This window comes from Scylla paramamosain, chromosome 23, assembly GCF_035594125.1.
Source record: "Scylla paramamosain isolate STU-SP2022 chromosome 23, ASM3559412v1, whole genome shotgun sequence".
Classification (NCBI taxonomy): Eukaryota; Metazoa; Arthropoda; class Malacostraca; order Decapoda; family Portunidae; genus Scylla; species Scylla paramamosain.
Window position 1 is genome coordinate 21379262 of NC_087173.1, and position 17654 is coordinate 21396915.

General features: G+C 42.7%; 1 protein-coding gene across 1 annotated transcript; it reads right to left on the bottom strand.

Annotated features, from left to right (window-relative positions):
- Positions 1-360: 360 nt before the first annotated feature.
- On the bottom strand, positions 361-12813 carry LOC135111963 (uncharacterized). The gene is made up of 6 exons (XM_064025643.1): positions 12738-12813; positions 12189-12378; positions 10904-11024; positions 10433-10563; positions 9846-10122; positions 361-751 (listed from the first exon to the last, which is right to left on the bottom strand). Exons 1-6 carry the CDS (start codon positions 12811-12813, stop codon positions 506-508), a joined length of 1041 nt encoding a protein of 346 aa, XP_063881713.1. The 3' UTR covers positions 361-505.
- Between the last annotated feature and the right edge of the window lie 4841 nt (positions 12814-17654).

Genomic DNA, 17654 nt, shown 5'->3' on the forward strand with positions numbered 1-17654 from the left:
GAGCTGTTCCCCACCAGCACCGCACCTCCGTTGATGCTGCCGGACTGAGGTGTTAGGGCAGAGGCCACGGGCAGGGTAGTGGAGGTCACCTTGTTGCCCATAACTGCCCTAGCCCCAGCCATGGTCACCATGGGTCTGTAGGAGCCTGCGGACAGGCCGGCTGCTGTGCAGGACACTTTGGTGGGGGTGAGAGAGGTGATGGTGCAGGAGTAGGAGGTCCAGTGTGTGGAGTGGTCCAGTATGTGGGGAAGAGGGCCAATGCCAGCCATGCGCCAGGCACCCAGCTGCACCGTCTCCTCAAAGGTGGCTGCCCCGGTGCCGGTGAAGCTACCCCAGAAGCCCCAAGGGGCCTCCAGCACATCCACCAGGGACAGCCTCGCCTTCTGCCCCAGGCCATGCAGGTACTTACCACTGAGCACGTTATCCTCATCCTCGGCCACTGTCTCCACCAGGCAGTCCATCTCATCACCCGCCTCCACACCCAGGAAGTCCTCAACCTCATCCTTCAGCACCACCACCACCACTCTTCCCTTTCTTCCACCATCAAGTCTTCCTTCTCCTCCTCCTGAGGCACCTCTCGGCAGCCATGGGGGACCGACTGTTGCACCAGAGTGATGGTGACCTTGGTGTTGTCACTGCCAAAGTTGTGGCCAGACAATGTCACTTCCTCGCCCTGCACTGCCATGCTGGTGACCACAGGGGTGAGTGCCTCACTGTAGGTGAAGGTAAGGGTGTCCATCTTGGCCGGCACCTGCAGGAGATTTTCTTTTAAGCTTTTTAAGATTTAGTCACTCAAAAGACACCAAATTACCATATTATGGTTTGAGACGAGAAAAGGAATTTATATAGTCTTTTGCCAAGACACTGTTGATGTTGGATACACATCTAGTCTTAGATATGGTGACAGACTTAAATAATTCACTCATCTTGATCATTCTGCACTGAAAGGAAGATGTGCCATGAGGTAATACAGTAATGCACACATGAGTACCACTGCCAACAGTGCCTCACCACACATCCAGGCAGCAGCTCTGACTTAGTACTCTGCTGTGTTCCTCTTGCCTCAAGTTTAGAGTGAAGACAAGTGTTCTTTTAACTTCATGCATGCACACACACTCACACACACACAGCCTTAGACACACCTCCACACACCTATCAGTGCACCAAGGCCTTCTCTCAGCACCTCAGGAATAGAAATAAAACACTATGACATAGTACTGACACCAGTGCCGTCACCACCCCATGCAAGACTAATGACGGCGAAAGTGGCTCACAAGACAACACTCACTCATCTGTCACTGCCCCCCACAAGAGTAATGGTGATGCAAGCAGTTCAGCCTCACAAGACAACCCTCATTCAGCTGTTCAGAATGACAACACATGTGCAGCCAAAACCATCCCCTTGTGCTTTGGCCCAACACATCACTCACTTTGCTGTTAAGGAGTAATGACTGGGATCATAATTCACTGGTTAATAAATAATTATAGAACTTTTAGAGCTGTGTTTATGGCGTGCCCCACTCAAACCCTTGGGCCAACCACTAAGTAATTTGACTTGAGGAATGAGAGTGAAGTAGCAGTACTTGGTGAGCAGAAAGACTTCACAGCTCTAACGTAACTCATAAATAGTGAGAAGCTGGCTTACAACAACTCTACATACACACACACACACACACACACACACACACACACACACACACACAGGTCACAAGCAGCAGCTGAAGAAATATTAGGCAAAGTTTAGAAATTGGCCAGAGTTGAAGAGTACAACCAAGTGTGGATGAAAAAGATAGGACCAGAGAAGAGAGAGCTACTATAAATGAACTAAGAAGAGAATTAAATGAAAAAAAAAAAAAAAAACGAAAAAAGACCAGAAGTGGAGAAGAGGTTCTATTGAAGGGTCACAGACATGAGGCTGAGAAAGTGGTAGAGGAAAGAGGACAATGCAGAAGGGGAGGTTTAAAAGTGGAGTATACTAACTTAAATGGTCTGATACCAGTAGTGTTGAAAGTTAGAGACTGTTTAAGAGAGAAGAGAAGCCAGATATCATGGCAATTGTTGAAACAAAACTGGAGAGTGATGTGGACGTTTTAGATATTGGTGATGGAAATTACAACCTCTGGATGAGAAATAAAAGATTTAAGCAGGGTTTAGGTGTGATGCTCCTAATTAGACAAGGATTGACAGTGAAATCTACTACATGTGGGGAGGGGAAGGCAGAGGTACTGAAAATAGCCTTAAAAAGAAATGTGGGAAGATGCCAAAATACTGCAGTGACCTATGTTTCCCTTATTCCAACTCAAGGGGTGAGGAAGAATACAAGAGAATGCTGAGAGACATAAAGGCATGTTTATCCAAGTTGCTGGATGAAAATGAGGTGAACTAGTGACAGGAGACTTTAACTGTAAAGAGATATCTTGGGAAAATTGGACCACATAACGTAGCAAGTCATCACAGGGGGACCAAATTACTGGAGTTGGCTGTTGAGAATATTCTGATGTAGTGGGTTAAAGAAGACACAAAATTCAGAGAAAATGAAATACTGTCAAAGCTGGATCTAATTTTTACGAAGGAACAAGCCATAATAGAGGATTTAAAACACAAAAAACCAATAGATAAAAGTGACTATGCATTGATTCAGTTCTTAGTAATGAATAAAAACATAGATATGAGAAAAGACCACAGGAGAGAATGGTTGAACTGCAGTGAGACAAATTTTGGACAGCTTAGGAAGTATTTCATTGAAATGGATTGGAACAAAGTATTTCAAATGGGTGATATAGAAGGAGAGTGGACCACCTTCCTGAACATTTATAATAAAGGAGAGGGGAAATGGACACCTATGAAATCAACAGAAAACCTTTTTAAGAAGGATTGGAGTAACAAGAGATGTGCTACAGCTAGACTGGAGACAGAAAAAAGCATGGAATGTGGAAGAAATATAAGAGACATGACTTGTGGACCAATTATACAAGAAAGAGGAATGAATATGTTAAAATACACAGAGATGAGTAGAATTATGAAAAGAATGTTGTGCATAAATGCAAAGACCAACCAAAACTGTTTTAAAAATTTATGAATGGAAAATTGAGGAGTAAAGAAGACATCAGCTGAGTAATAGTTGGAGAAGAAATGGTCGAAGACCCAAAAGAGATGGCTGAAGTGTTCAACAGACACTTCCACTCACTGCTTACTAAAGAAAATTATTTTAGGGAAGAAAGGATAGTGATGGAAAATGGGACTGGTCTGAAAGAGGTAGTAACATCAACAGAAGAAGTAAAGAATATATTGGAAGAGCTGGGTGTATGGAAAGCAATGGGACCTGATAGTCTGTCAAGCTGGATTCTAAAGAAGTGTAGCCCAAAACTAGCTAAGGTGATACACAATATAATTAGCACCACCCTGTTGGAAGGAAAAGTACCCAAAGATTGGAAATAGGCGAATATTACCCAATTCACAAGGCTGGAAGTAAAGGAGACTCATTTAACAATAGACCAGTATTGCTGACAAGTGTGGTACCAAAGATCTGCAAAAAGATCATCAAGAACAGATGGGTGAAATGCCTGGAAGACAACAATGTGATAACAGACAGACAATTTGGATTCAGAGAAGGAAGATCTTGTGTAACAAATTTGATAAGCTTCTACACAAGAGTAATGGACATAGTGCAAGAGAGAGATGGATGGACTGACTGCATGTACTTAGACCTGCAAAACGCATTATACAAAGTACCATACAGAAGGCTAATATGGATAACTGAAAAATATAGGAAGATTGGGAGGATCGTTATTAAAAATGCATGACCAACTTCTTGACGGAGAGATAAATGAGGACAGTAATCAGAGGCAATAAGTCAAAGTGGAAACCAGTAATAAGTGAAGTTCTGCAATATATGTAAATGACATGATGGAAGGAATGACAAGCCACATGAGTCTCTTTGCTGATGATGCTAAGATTATGAGAAAAGTAACAAATGAAAAAGACTGCAAAGCTCTGAATCAAGACCTAATTAAGATAAATAAATGATTGTTGAGATGGAACATGGAGTTTAATGCCAAGAAATGTAGTGTGGTGAAGTTTGGAAAAAGTGCGAGAAAAACAGAAGGCATCTACTATTTGGGGAATGAGAAAATTACTATAAGATCAGAGAAAAAGATCTGGGAGCAATCATTTCTAATAAAGTGTCATTTGTGAAGCATGTAAACAAGATCACTGGATAAACATGCAATCTGCTGAGAAACATGAAGATGGCATTCACCGACAATGAAGATGATATGATAAAAAAAAAATTGTAAACAACAATGACACATCCAGGACTGGAGTATGCAGCATTAGTGTGCTCACCAAGTTTGACGAAGGATATCAGGAAGCTAGAAAGAATTCAGAGAGCTGCAACTAAAATCCCTACAAGCCTAAGAGGGCATAGTTATGAAGAGAAGTTTATGAGATTGGGCCCAACTACACTACAAAAAAGGAGGGAAAGAGGTGATTTGATAGCACTATACAGAATATTGGAAGGGATGAAAAAATTGGGCAGGGATAATCTTGTGATACCTGATAAGAGAGATACCAGAGGACATGGAAGGAAATTGATAAGGAGTGTTTGCAGAAGAGACATCAAGAAACATAGTTTTCCCCACAGGAGCATAGCAGTGTGGAATTCATTTATTGATGAGACTGTGTGCCAAGACAGTCCATAAATTTAAAGAAAATCTGGATAAAAGTCGATATGGAGATGGAACAGCATGAGCCTAGTGTGCCTCTTGTCCTGTATTTCACAACTAGGTAAATACACACACACAGTCTTGGCTGCACCTCCACACATCCATCTGTGCACCAAGGCCTTCTTTCAGCACCTCAGGATAAGAAAGAAAACAGACCCTACACACACACACACACACACACACACACACACACACACACACACACACACACAATAAAAGAACAGAAGAAAGAGACCTTGGTGTAATTATTACTGACAAGCTGTCACCAGAAACACATGAACAAGGTAAGAGGTGAAACCTATTAACACTGAAAAACATAAGAACAGCATTTGCACATCTGGATGAGGAAATGATAAAAAAAAAATTATTGTGACCATGATACACCCAGGATTGGAGTATGTAGCTGTGGTATGGTCACCTAATACCAAGAAATCTATAAGAAAATAGGAAGAGTAGCAACAGTCACCTCCAAGTTTGGAGGATCTAATGTATGAAGAAAGAATGTCTAAATCGTGTCTTATAACATTAGAACAGAGAAGAGAGAGAGAGAGGTGATCTGATCATACTATACAGAATGATGACTGAAATGAAAAACTTGGATAGGAAGGACTTGGTGATGTGGGATACAAGAGGCTCAAGGGTACATGGCAGAAAACTTAAAAAAGATGCATGTAGAAGAGATGTTAAGAAAATAGCTTCCCACATAGAACTGTGGAGGTCTGGAATGATTTGGACAAAGAAGTCATTGATACAAATACAATACATAAATTTAAGACAAAGTTAGATAAAAATAGATATGGAGACAGGATAGCACAAGCAAAGCTCTTTCCTGCATGTCACACAAACACAGACACACACACACACACACACACACACACACAAAGAGGCTAAAGGGAAAAATTAATCAAGAACAGAAGAAAAGACTAAACTTTTTTTAGAGTTTTGGAGAGTTTTTGGAGGCAGAGTTAAAAAAGGAAAAGGAAAAAATTAAAGTAAAAGAAAAAAATTGCAAAAATGAAGGACTGAATGTGATGTACACCAACACAGACGGACTGTTACACAGGACACTGGAATTATAAGACTATTTAAAAGAAAAAGAATCTGAAGATAGCGTGTTTAACGGAAATAAAGCTACAAGAAGAAAATCAGACTATCATTAACAACAACTACAATATGTGGAGAAGAGACAGGATTGGCAAAGGAGGGGGAGGTGTAATGATAATGACAAGAAATGAGGTGAAAACAAAAATAATGAAATATGGGGAAGGAAAAGCAGAAATAGTGACTGTTAACTTGGAGGATAATCATGGAGAAATACTGATGGTAATAACAACCCACGTACCACCCAAAACAAATTCTTGGAGCAAGGAAGGCTGTGAGAAAATAATAGAAGATACCACTCAGCATTTGAGTAAATTAATCAAAAGTAATAAAACAGAATTATTGGTTGGTGACTTCAATTGCAAAGAAATAAATTAGGAAACATTCAAGGCATGAGGAAACAAGACTGCATGGTGAGAAAGATTTCAGAAGCTGACTATAGAAAACACAATGATGCAATGGGTGACCAAAAATACAAGATATATAAGAGATGATGAACCAACAAGACTTGACTTAATATTAACAAAAGGAATTGACCTAACTAAAGAAATGATACATGTCCCCCATGGAAAAAAGTGACCATATAATGATAGAAATAGAGACTGACAGTGATGTCAGTGCAGAGGATGAATCCTACAAACAAAACAGGAGAAACTATGGAAAAGCTAACGTAAATATCTTACGAGATTCTATGAAGCAACGGACAGGAGAAAGCTGAAGAAAGCAAATTATATGCAAGGCAATATAAGACTATATGAGGCAGGAGTGAATAAATATGTCCCACTATACAAACCTAAAGAAAAAGGAAAACTGGTGTAGTTAACGCAAGATGTGCAAGAGCAAAGAGAAAAGAGATGAAGCATGGATAACAACGAAAAGAAGTGGAAACCAAAAAAATAAAGACTTTAAGATAGCAAGAAATAAATATGTGTAAATAAGGAGAGGGGGAGAAAAAGGATATGTAAAAGATGCACTTGAGAAGTGCAAGGACAAACCAAAACTATTCTAGATTCATAAATGGAAAAATTAAACTCAAAGAAAAACTAGAACAGTTGAAGGATGGACATGAAACATATGAAGACCCAAAAGACATGAGTAAATTGCTAAACAAAAAGTTCCACCAAGTTTTCACAAAAGAATCAGAATTTAAAGAACCACAAGATGTGAACACAAAAGAACAAATGTGGGAAATTACAGTAATCAAAGAACTTTATTAAATGGTTGAGGAACTGGGAGAAAAGCAACAGGACCAGATGGAGTATCAGGTTTCATTTTAACAGGAAACAGTTAATTGAACCAGTATATGACATAATAAAATGCTCAGTATCAATTGGAAGAGTGCCTAAGGAATGGAAGAGAACAGGTATAGTGCCAATTTATAAATGTGGAAAAAAAGAAGAGCCATTAAACTACAGACCAGTATCAATGACCAGCATAGTATGCAAGATCTGTGAAAGAGTGATGCAGAAGCAGTGGACAAAACTTCTAGAGAACATGATATAATATCAGAAAAGCAGTATGGCTTTAGATAAAAACAATCATGTGTAATAAATCTGATCAGCTTCTATTCAAGAGTGACTGATATAATGCAGGAGAGGGATGGATGAGTAGACTGTGTGCATTTAGATCTAAAAAAAAAAAAAAAGCTTTTGACAAAGCTCCCCACAACAGGCTACTATGGAAGCTAGAAAATGTTGGAGAATTAAATGGAAAAATAATAAACTGGATGGAAAGCTACTTAAAGGGAAGAGAAATGAGAATGGCAGTAAAGGATGTAAAAGTCAAAATGGAGAAAAGTAGATAGTGGAGTACCACAAGGATCAGTGCTGGCACCAATACTTTTCCTTATCTACACCAGTGATATGCCAGAAGGAGTAATGAGTTACACAAATTTGTTTGCAGATGATGCAAAATTATAAAAACATATGAAAGACTGAAAATCTACAAGAGGATCTGAATAAAATCTGGGACTGGAGCAAGAAATGTGAGATGGAGTTTAATATGAAAAAATGTCATGTAATGTAAGTGGGAAAAAGTGAAGAGACCAAAATGGATCTAGAAAATGGGAAATGTAGAAATAATAAAAGTACAAGAAGAGAAAGATCTGGGAGTGAATATACAGGACAGTCAATAATCAGAGATGCACATACAGAAGATGTTCAGAGATACATATAGAACGATGAGAAATATTAAAACAGCATTCCACTACATGGATAAAGGTATGAAGAGAAAGATACTTACCACTATGATTTGACCAAAGCTGGAATATGCTAAATCAGTGTAGTCTTCCCACAAGATGAAACATGTCAAAGAAATAGAAAGAATACAAAGGATGGCAATGAAGATGGTTCCAAAACTGGAAGAATTAACGTATGAAGACAAGTTAATGAAGATAAATCTGCCACATTGGAACAAAGAAGAGAACAGGAAGACTTAATAACTATATATAAATTGTGGAATTGAATAGAAGAAATTGATAATGAGAAACTGCTGCTAAGAGAAGTAGAAAATACCAGATACACACGAGGCCACAGCAAAAAAATAAAAAAAGAAAGATGCTTGAATAACATAAAGAAAAAGTTTCCAACAAAGAAATCCAGAAGTATGGAACAAGCTCAGTGAGGAGGTAGTACTGGAAACGAGTGTGTACAACTTTAAGGAACAACTGCACAAGTGTAGATATGGAGACAGGACCACACAAGCATACCTCAGGCCCTGGAAATTACAACTAGGTAAAATATGCACACACATGCAGCCTTGGCTGGAACTCCACACACCCATCAGTGCACCAAAGCTTCTGGCACAAAGCTTTGATTTCCAAACTACCCTCCTACAGCTTCTATCCTTCTCTCTGTAACTTCATCTCAAGTTTCCTTTCTGACTGTTCTATTGCTGCTGTGGTAGACAGTCACTGTTCTTCTCCTAAATCTATTAACAGTGGTGTTCCTCAGGGTTCTGTCCTGTCACCCACTCTCTTCTTATTATTCATTAATGATCTCCTAAACCAAACTTCTTGTCCTATCTACTCCACCGATGATACCACCCTGCACTTTTCCACGTCTTTTCATAGACATCCAACCCTTTAGGAGGTAAACATTTCACGCAGGGAAGCCACAGAACGCTTGACTTCTGATCTTTCTAAAATTTCTGATTGGGGCAGAGCAAACTTGGTATTGTTCAATGCCTTAAAAACTCAATTCCTCCATCTATCAACTCGACACAACCTTCCACACAACTATCCCCCTCTTCTTCAATGACACTCAACTGTCCCCATCTTTTACAATGAACATCCTCGGTCTGTCCTTTACTCATAATCTGAACTGGAAACTTCACATCTCATCTCTAGTTAAAACAGCTTCTATGAAGTTAGGCGTTCTGAGACGTCTCCGCCAGTTTTTCTCACCCCCCAGCTGCTAACTCTGTACAAGGGCCTTATCCGTCCATGTATGGAGTATGCTTCACATGTCTGGAGGGGTTCCACTCATACTGCTCTTCTAGATAGGGTGGAATCAAAAGCTTTTCGTCTCATCAACTCCTCTCCTTTAACTGACTGTCTTCTGCCTCTCTCACCACCGCAATGTTGCATCTCTAGCTGTCTTCTACCGCTATTTTCATGCTAACTGCTCTTCTGATCTTGCAAACTGCATGCCTCCCCTCCTCCCACGGCCTCGCTGCACAAGACTTTCTTCTTTCTCTCACCCATATTCTGTCCACCTCTCTAACACAAGAGTTAACCATTATTTTCAATCATTCATCCCTTTCTCTGGTGAACTCTGGAACTCCCTGCCTGCTTCTATATTTCTACCTTCCTATGACTTGAATTCCTTCAAGGGGGAGGTTTCAAGGCACTTATTCATCAATTTTTGACTACTGCTTTGACCCTTTTATGGGACTGACATTTCAGTGGGCATTTTTTTTATTGGATTTGTGTTGCCTTTGGCCAGTGTCCATCCTACATAACACACACACACACACACACACACACACACACACACACACACACACACACACAACACTTACACCGGCCACAGTCAGAGTGAAGGTGGCCACGGTGGCAGAGGTGGAGGGTGGAGTGAGGCAGGTGACTGTGGTGGAGGAGACACTCTGCACCACACAGGTCTGGCCCCCCACCAGCACCACAGGAGAGGCAACCAGACCCTGCAGACTACTTCCACTGATGGTGAGCAGGGTGCTGCCACCCAGGGAGCCTTCCAGGGGACTGAGGGAGGACACCTGCGGCACCACCACCACACGGCCCTCACTGCTGTACCCTGCGATGTCTGTCACTGCTATGCCCCTGCAGGTGAGGTGTGGTGAGGCGTGGTGAGGTGTGGTGGTGTGGTGAGGTGCAGTGATGCTGTGGTGGCATGGCAATGCCATGGTGTTGTGTGGTGATGCTCTGGTGGTGTAGTGCAGTAATGTGATGTATGATAGTGTGGTGAGGTGTGGTGGTGCTGTGGTGTGGTGATGCTGCTGTGGTACAAAGCTGTATTTCTGTCATTGAAGCATGTTCCTTTTTTTTTCTCATATCATCTCAAACATTCAGTTTCTCTCATCTGTGCTGACCTGTCTGTCTATCTGTCTGTCTGTATGTTAGCTGCACTCACCTGTTGATTGCCTTGACAGTGATGGGCAGGTATGCACCCGACCTCAGGTTGTCCAGGTCGTCCAGATCGCAGGTCACAGAGGTGTCGGAAGCAGAGGTCACACCTACAGGATGCTTCACCAACACTGACCTCTACCTGGCAGGCCAGGTCACCAAAGCCTGATCCAGTGATGGTTGAGAGAGTCGCCGCCCACCACCTGCAGGCCGCTGTGTCAAGAGAAAACAGGAAACACTCAGCGTGGGGAACCATTATTACTGCCACACTGGTGCTGCTATCATTACTACTACCATTACCATCACTAATGCAAGAGGGACCCTGGCCTGCGCCAGCAGCCTGCCCCTCACCTCAGGCCCTTCACAGTGTGGGTGGTGGAGGAGGCCAGGGCAGGAAGACCACAGGTGTGTGACAGGTGTGGAAATGAAAGTACAGGTATCCATTTTCTGGTGTGGTCAGGTCGGGGGAGGGTCACACCCGTCCAAGAGGCATCTCCAGGATGGGGTCACAGCCACTCCCATGTTGACGACCTGACTCCCGGCAACCTGGTAGGTGGCTTCCCACTGTCACCCAGCTTCGTACGGCCATCCCTGAGGGCCTGATGAGGTGGCCACAAGTACCACGTTGACTTGGCCCCGCATCACCACACCACCAGGCAGTGTGGGGCCAGCATAATAGTGGATGCCTTGCTGGGGGAAGGCCACTGTGGGGAAAGAGCCTGTGGGAAAGCAATAGTAGTAATAGTAGTAGTAGTAGTAGTAGTAGTAGTAGTAGTAGTAGTAGTAGTAGTAGTAGTAGTAGTAGTACTGGTGGGAGTAGTAGTAGAAGTAGAAGTAGCAGCAGCAGCAGCAGTAGCAGTAGTAGTAATAATAATAGTGGTGGTCATGGTGGTATTATTAACAGTAGTAGTAGTAGTGGTGGCAGTATTAGTAGTAGTTTTTCTCACCCCCCCAGCTGCTAACTCTGTACAAGGGCCTTATCCGTCCATGTATGGAGTATGCTTCACATGTCTGGGGGGGTTCCACTCATATTGCTCTTCTAGACAGGGTGGAATCAAGAAGCTTTTGTCTCATCAACTCCTCTCCTCTAATTGAAAGCTGTCTTCCCAGCCTCTCACCGCTGCAATGTTGCATCTCTTGTTATCTTCTATCGCTATTTTCATGCTAACTGCTCTTCTGATCTTGCTAACTGCATGCCTCCCCTCCTCCTGCAGCCTCGCTGCACAAGACTTCTTCTTTCTCTCAACCCTATTCTGTCCACCTCTCTAATGCAAGAGTTAACCAGTAATCTCAATCATTCATTCCTTTCTCTGGTAAACTCTGGAACTCCTCTGCCTGCTTCTGTATTTCCACTTTCCTATGACTTGAATTCCTTCAAGGAGAGGTTTTCAAGACACTTATTCATCAATTTTTTACCACTGCTTTGACCCTTTTATGAGACTGGCATTTCAGTGGGCATATTTTTTTTATTGGATTTTTGTTGCCCTTAGCCAGTGTCCTTCCTACATAAAAAAAACTACTCATATTTCTCCTCCTGCCTATTTCTTTTCATTTTTCTCCGCTCTTCCTCCACTTCCATCCTTCTCTCTCTTCCTTCTTTCTTTTCAATCCATCCTCCTTCCTTTCCTTCCTGTTTACACTCTCAATCTCTCTCTCTTTCTCTCCTTGTCACTATCCTTCTATCCCTTCATTTCTCTCACTTCACTTCTGTGCTTTCCTGTCTCAATTTCCCCCTCACCTCATCCCAGTCTCTCTTTCCTTACCTGCAGCAGTCTGTGTCCCTGAGAAGAAGCCCAGAACCATCAGCGTCCTCACAGTTATCCACAGGGGCTGGCCACCTCACCCACCTCCGTGCACTGCAGCTACATGAGTTCTCAGACACCTTACTCCACTGCCAGGTTACTGAGTCTCCCTCCACTACCTCCAGCACACGAGGATACCATGATACAGTCTCTGTGAAAATTGAAGGTAATGGGGTTGCTTAAAGTCCCACAAATGGTACTAAGATGACTAGGTTTGGTAGAGTAGAGAGGTGCTTGATAAAGGCTTCATCTGTGTTCATCAGTGTTTCAGCATCTTATCTTGACTGCTTTTAACAGGTTCTGGTGGAAGTTACTGCAGGTTTTCAGAGACTTTCGGGATTTTATGGGCAGTTTAACAAGGATAGAGATAGTTTAACTGACTGCACAGGATGTTATTGGAGTTTTCAAGGAGGTTTATGTGACTCTGAAGTGATACTTTAACAGGAATTCTGCATCATCAAGTGTGTGTGTGTGTGTGTGTGTGTGTGTGTACATGAATCAGCGCCTCACCAGAGCTGGTGCCAACATTCCACAATCCTGTGAGTTGGTGGTGATGGAGCCTGGTGATGCAGGGTGAGGGCCTCATCGGAGCACTGCAGCACCCCCTACACACTCATACACCTGGCCCAGCTTCACCTTGAGGCGGGAACAAATCCGAGCTGAAGCCTGTGCCATCCAGCCTGACCAGACCAGTGCCACCCTTCACTGACCCCTGGGTAGCTGAGGCCGAGGTCACCTGCAGTACGTACTCCACTTCCCTGCCACAAAATCGTCACTCTATTATCAGTGAGAGAGAGAGAGAGAGAGAGAGAGAGAGAGAGAGAGAGAGAGAGAGAGAGAGAGAGAGAGAGAGAGAGAGAGAGAGAGAGAGAGAGAGAAACACCCACCTGGCAGCAGCACCAAAGCCATCAGCGGAAGAGCTACCCAGGGTATGAGTGCCAGCCGACAGTGCCGAGAGTGAGACAGCTCACGCTGATGTTACTCCAAATGGAGTCGTATAACACAGCTCTGATCCGATCTGGCGGCATGAGGGTCATAGGTCAGGTCAGGGGTATTACAGGAAAGTGATAGGTTAGGTCAGAGAGGGTTACTAGGAAGGTCAGAGGGGGAAGTAGTGACTTTATATCAGTACTAGGGAATTTGCAGTTTGTTGACTCTGAGATGAATGGACATTTCCACCTCAGCTCCCTACCCTTGTTCCTGTTCTCCGGCACCTGGCCCCTCCTGCCCTGCCTTCTCCTCAGATAAATGTTCAATACATTGCTTTGACACAATTTAATTTCTAAAATCTTTCTGGCCTCTTTTTTACTTTTTTATTAACTCAATAAGTCTTATCACTTTCTTAGAATAAAAAAAAAGTTCCCTATGAAGGCAGCACACAAATGTCAAGAAGCTCAGTTGTTCCAGTCACCATGACCAGCAACAGCAATGTTGCTTTCCTGGCCAACAACAAGAAAAACACCACACAAGCACACTCTCATGGAAGGTAAGAACACACCAGTACAGATGCCACATACTGCTACACGCCTTTCCTTCAGCATGGTAACAGGGAATACTCTTGGCACTTGCACACTACACACACTAATATGCCATGTGCAGACATGAACAGTTACATCCACACACCACACATCCAAATCTCATCCACTGGCACTAACATCACACACTTAGCCAAGATGCTTCACACTTTGCTCCAAAAAACACACCACAACAATACAAACACACACATTCAAGACAGTTTGTGCCAAAGCAGCTTAGTGAGGCAAAGGGGCATCCAATGTGATATCTGCTGTAACCGGTCCAAGCATGCTGTGTGGTGTCATATAAGTCGGCTGCATCAGTAGATCGTTTGCACTGGGTGCACCACGGATCAATTAACAATAGTATCATGTGTATCTGCAGCAGATGTGGCTCTCCTAATGTCTCTACATCTTCTTTCTCCACTACCTCCTGTTCCAACCTCCTAGCTCCTTTGACCTGCTATGCACACACAGTACTATATCAAATCTCATATACATTTTCCTTCCATGAACCAGCAACACTCACCCTCACAACCACCAGCACCTTGCCACACATCCCACCTCACAACAATTATTCAAACTCCACATCACCTAAACACCCTTGTAACACCAGTCCATCAATCTGTCAGCCAGGGCCATTTCCCATTTGCTTTTGGCATTTCCTGCACATCATGACTTCCTCACCTCTCTTACCACCCCCTTCACCTAAACCTTCCCCCATTCCCCAACTCCCCCAGCAACCTCTCCCAGTGCCTCTCCTGCCCTACACACAAATGACCCAGACTTCACTGTAGGTACCAGAAGCAGCCTTAACACCCGACACAGATTCTGCCAGAAGTCTTTCTCCTCCACCCATTTTAGCAAGACAGCCATAAAAATTTCTAACTGTAATTCATTTTTTTTTTATGTAGGAAGGAAACCAGCCAAGAGCAATACATTTATAAGAAAGTCCCGCTGAGGTGCTTTTCCCCAAGCATGATAAAAAGTGGTTGTCTCAAAATTGAAGGATAAATGTCTTGAAACCTCCCTCTTGAGAGAGTTCAAGTTATAGGAAGGAGGAAATACAGAACCAGGCAGGGAGTTCCAAATTTTACCAGAGAAAAGGATGAATGATTAAGGAAATACAGGTTAACACTGCATTACAGAGGTGGACAAAAGTGAGGTGAGAGAAGGAAGAAAGTCTTCAATGCAGAGAGGCCATGGGGTTCTACTTGCAGCTTTCAACAGACCTCCATCTTCCAACACAGAATACTCACACAACCTTCACACAGCTCTTTCACACCAACCACAGACAAACACATCTGGATTGTACATGATTTCAACCTCCCTGACATCAAATATGGACCACTATGTCCCCCTCCAATCCCTATGACACTGATGTCTTCAACCCTATCATTCCCCACACAAACAGGTGCCAGCTACACAACACACTAATTGACAACAAAAATACATTTTTCACTCATGCAGAAGCAGTACTCAAGCCAACAAAAACACAGGCTACCACACACCCCTCTGGTGCCAGAGGGTGACCTTCTCTACCACAGTCCATACATTAGACCTTCTCAAAAACAACATACATCCTGTCATAAACACCCAGGTAGTTCCAGGACTAAATGACCACATCAGTATTTCAGTTGACATGCAGACCTTCTGCAAACAAGACAAAAACACAGATGTGGGTCAATCCTACTCTACTCTAGAGCTGACAGACTCAATTAAACACCTCTACAGAGACAATTTTCTATCTTCTGACTCATACTCTGGACTCCTCCAAGAAACTGGAACAGCCTGACACACCATACACACCACCATGAACAACTACAGCCCATAGAAAACACCCTCATGTAGACATACACTCCCCTGGTTCTCCAGGAACCTATGGAAACAACACCACAGAAAACAGAGATGACAGATGCAAACAATACACAGAACACACTAGGGAAATGGGCTGCCTTCAGATCTTTCCAAAAGAATCTTGCCAAAAAACATAAAGAAGACCAAACGTGAACACCCTTTGTAGATATCTCACTGATAATATTAGAAACAACACCAAAGTACTTCTTCAAATTCCTCAAGTCATGCAGACAGGGACAAAACAAACATACAGTATTTGACGGCTTATACAGACGCATGGGCTTATAAGGCACACCTCACTTTGGGCAGGCATTGAAAAAAGGACGTGAAAAAAAAAAAGATAAAATATGCTCTGAATATGAACTGAAGGGTTTCAACTGAAATTTGAAGGCCTCTCTTACATATTCAGATCCTTATTAGACCCCAATATTTTACATTTTAAAAACTTCTATGTTGCTAAGACCTACCTAACACTACCAAACACCAATCCTGCTGTGAGATGTGAACAAATATGGTGTAGGCAAAGACACTGTGTCAGAACCCAGTGGGATACTAAAGTTTGCTATGATGCTCTCTTCACTTATAAAACGTTTTGTTTTTTACATTTTAGATAGTAAGCTATTTTCTAAAAAGCAATAGTTTCTCATTAGCTTTGAGTTTTATTGAACATCTGTAAGCAAGCTAATAATGTTAGAAGATAGGCACAATTTCAGTTGTATAAGAAGGTGTGTCTCACTGCCTTCAAGGAATAATGGCATCACACTAAGGAACACAGTGAATCTTGCACATGTCACCAGGTTTGGTGTGTGTGACCCACCATGAGTTTGTTTTGGTACATGCAATGTGAGGGTCATCACTTAATTTCTTCTGACTGGTGTTAGCCAGCATGTGAATTACCTAGTCGGAAGTCCTACCTATTGCTGTTGTTATCTTCCAAAAAAAAAGTTGTTTTTGAAGTGTATGAAATAGTCATCACTTTGTTTACATGTACTGCAAAGATGTTTAAGGGTTTGTGTTTTAAAGGCCACTGTTGCCACAGACTTACCAGTGGCCACTGCTCCAAAGCTGAACCTTGGCCTTATAAGACGCATGCTTATTTTCTCAGACTTTTTTTTTTGGTAAAAAAGGCATAGCTTATAAACCCATCAAATACAATGCTTGTCCTTAAAGACTGCCTACGACACTCTTGCTACCACGCCAGAACACAAGAAACTTACTCAACACACAGTTCCACTCTGTATTCATCCAGAAAAACCCCACACAAGCCAAATAGCCCTTACCCACCCATTCCCTCCCCTCGACATCAGGACAGACGGAATGCAGAGGTCACCACAGACTCTGGACATCACTAGATCACCTGGACTTGATAAAAGTCTCCCCCCCCTTTTTCCTTAAGACTTGTGCCCTCATCCTTGCTCTCAGCCTTCCACCCATCCTCTAAGTGATCTTTACCCAACCTCTTCATACATCCTCTCTTCTCTCTGACTGGCTTTGTGCTGATGTCACCCCATTTTCAAGGCAGGTGTCTGGAGTGACCCTTCCTAATTATTGCCCCATTTCTCCCACCTTTATCATCTCCCCACATCTTTCAACACATCATACACAGACACATAATAAATCATCTTGACACAAACAACATACGTATTATCAGACCACACGACATGGATTCCAACCAAAATTATCATGCGAGTCACAGCTCACTGTTACCCACCATGACATTACAAGACACCCAGAGAGACGCGTGATGCCAAACAAGTTGACACTATCGTGCTAGACTTTGCCAAAGCCTTTAACAAAGTACTCCACAAAAGACTGATTCTGAAACTACAGCATTGTGGCAGCACTGGACCAATTCTTCCACTGGGTCACTTCTTTTCTTTTTCTGACCACCTGCGTGTTCTTCTTGACAGTGTTGCATCTGACCCTGTCCCTGTCTGTTCAGGTGTCCCTCAAGGTCACTGTCTTGGGGACCCACACACACAGACAAATATAAAGATGCTGGAAAAGCTCAACATAGCTACAGCCAGGTTCATTTACAAAACAACAATTACACACA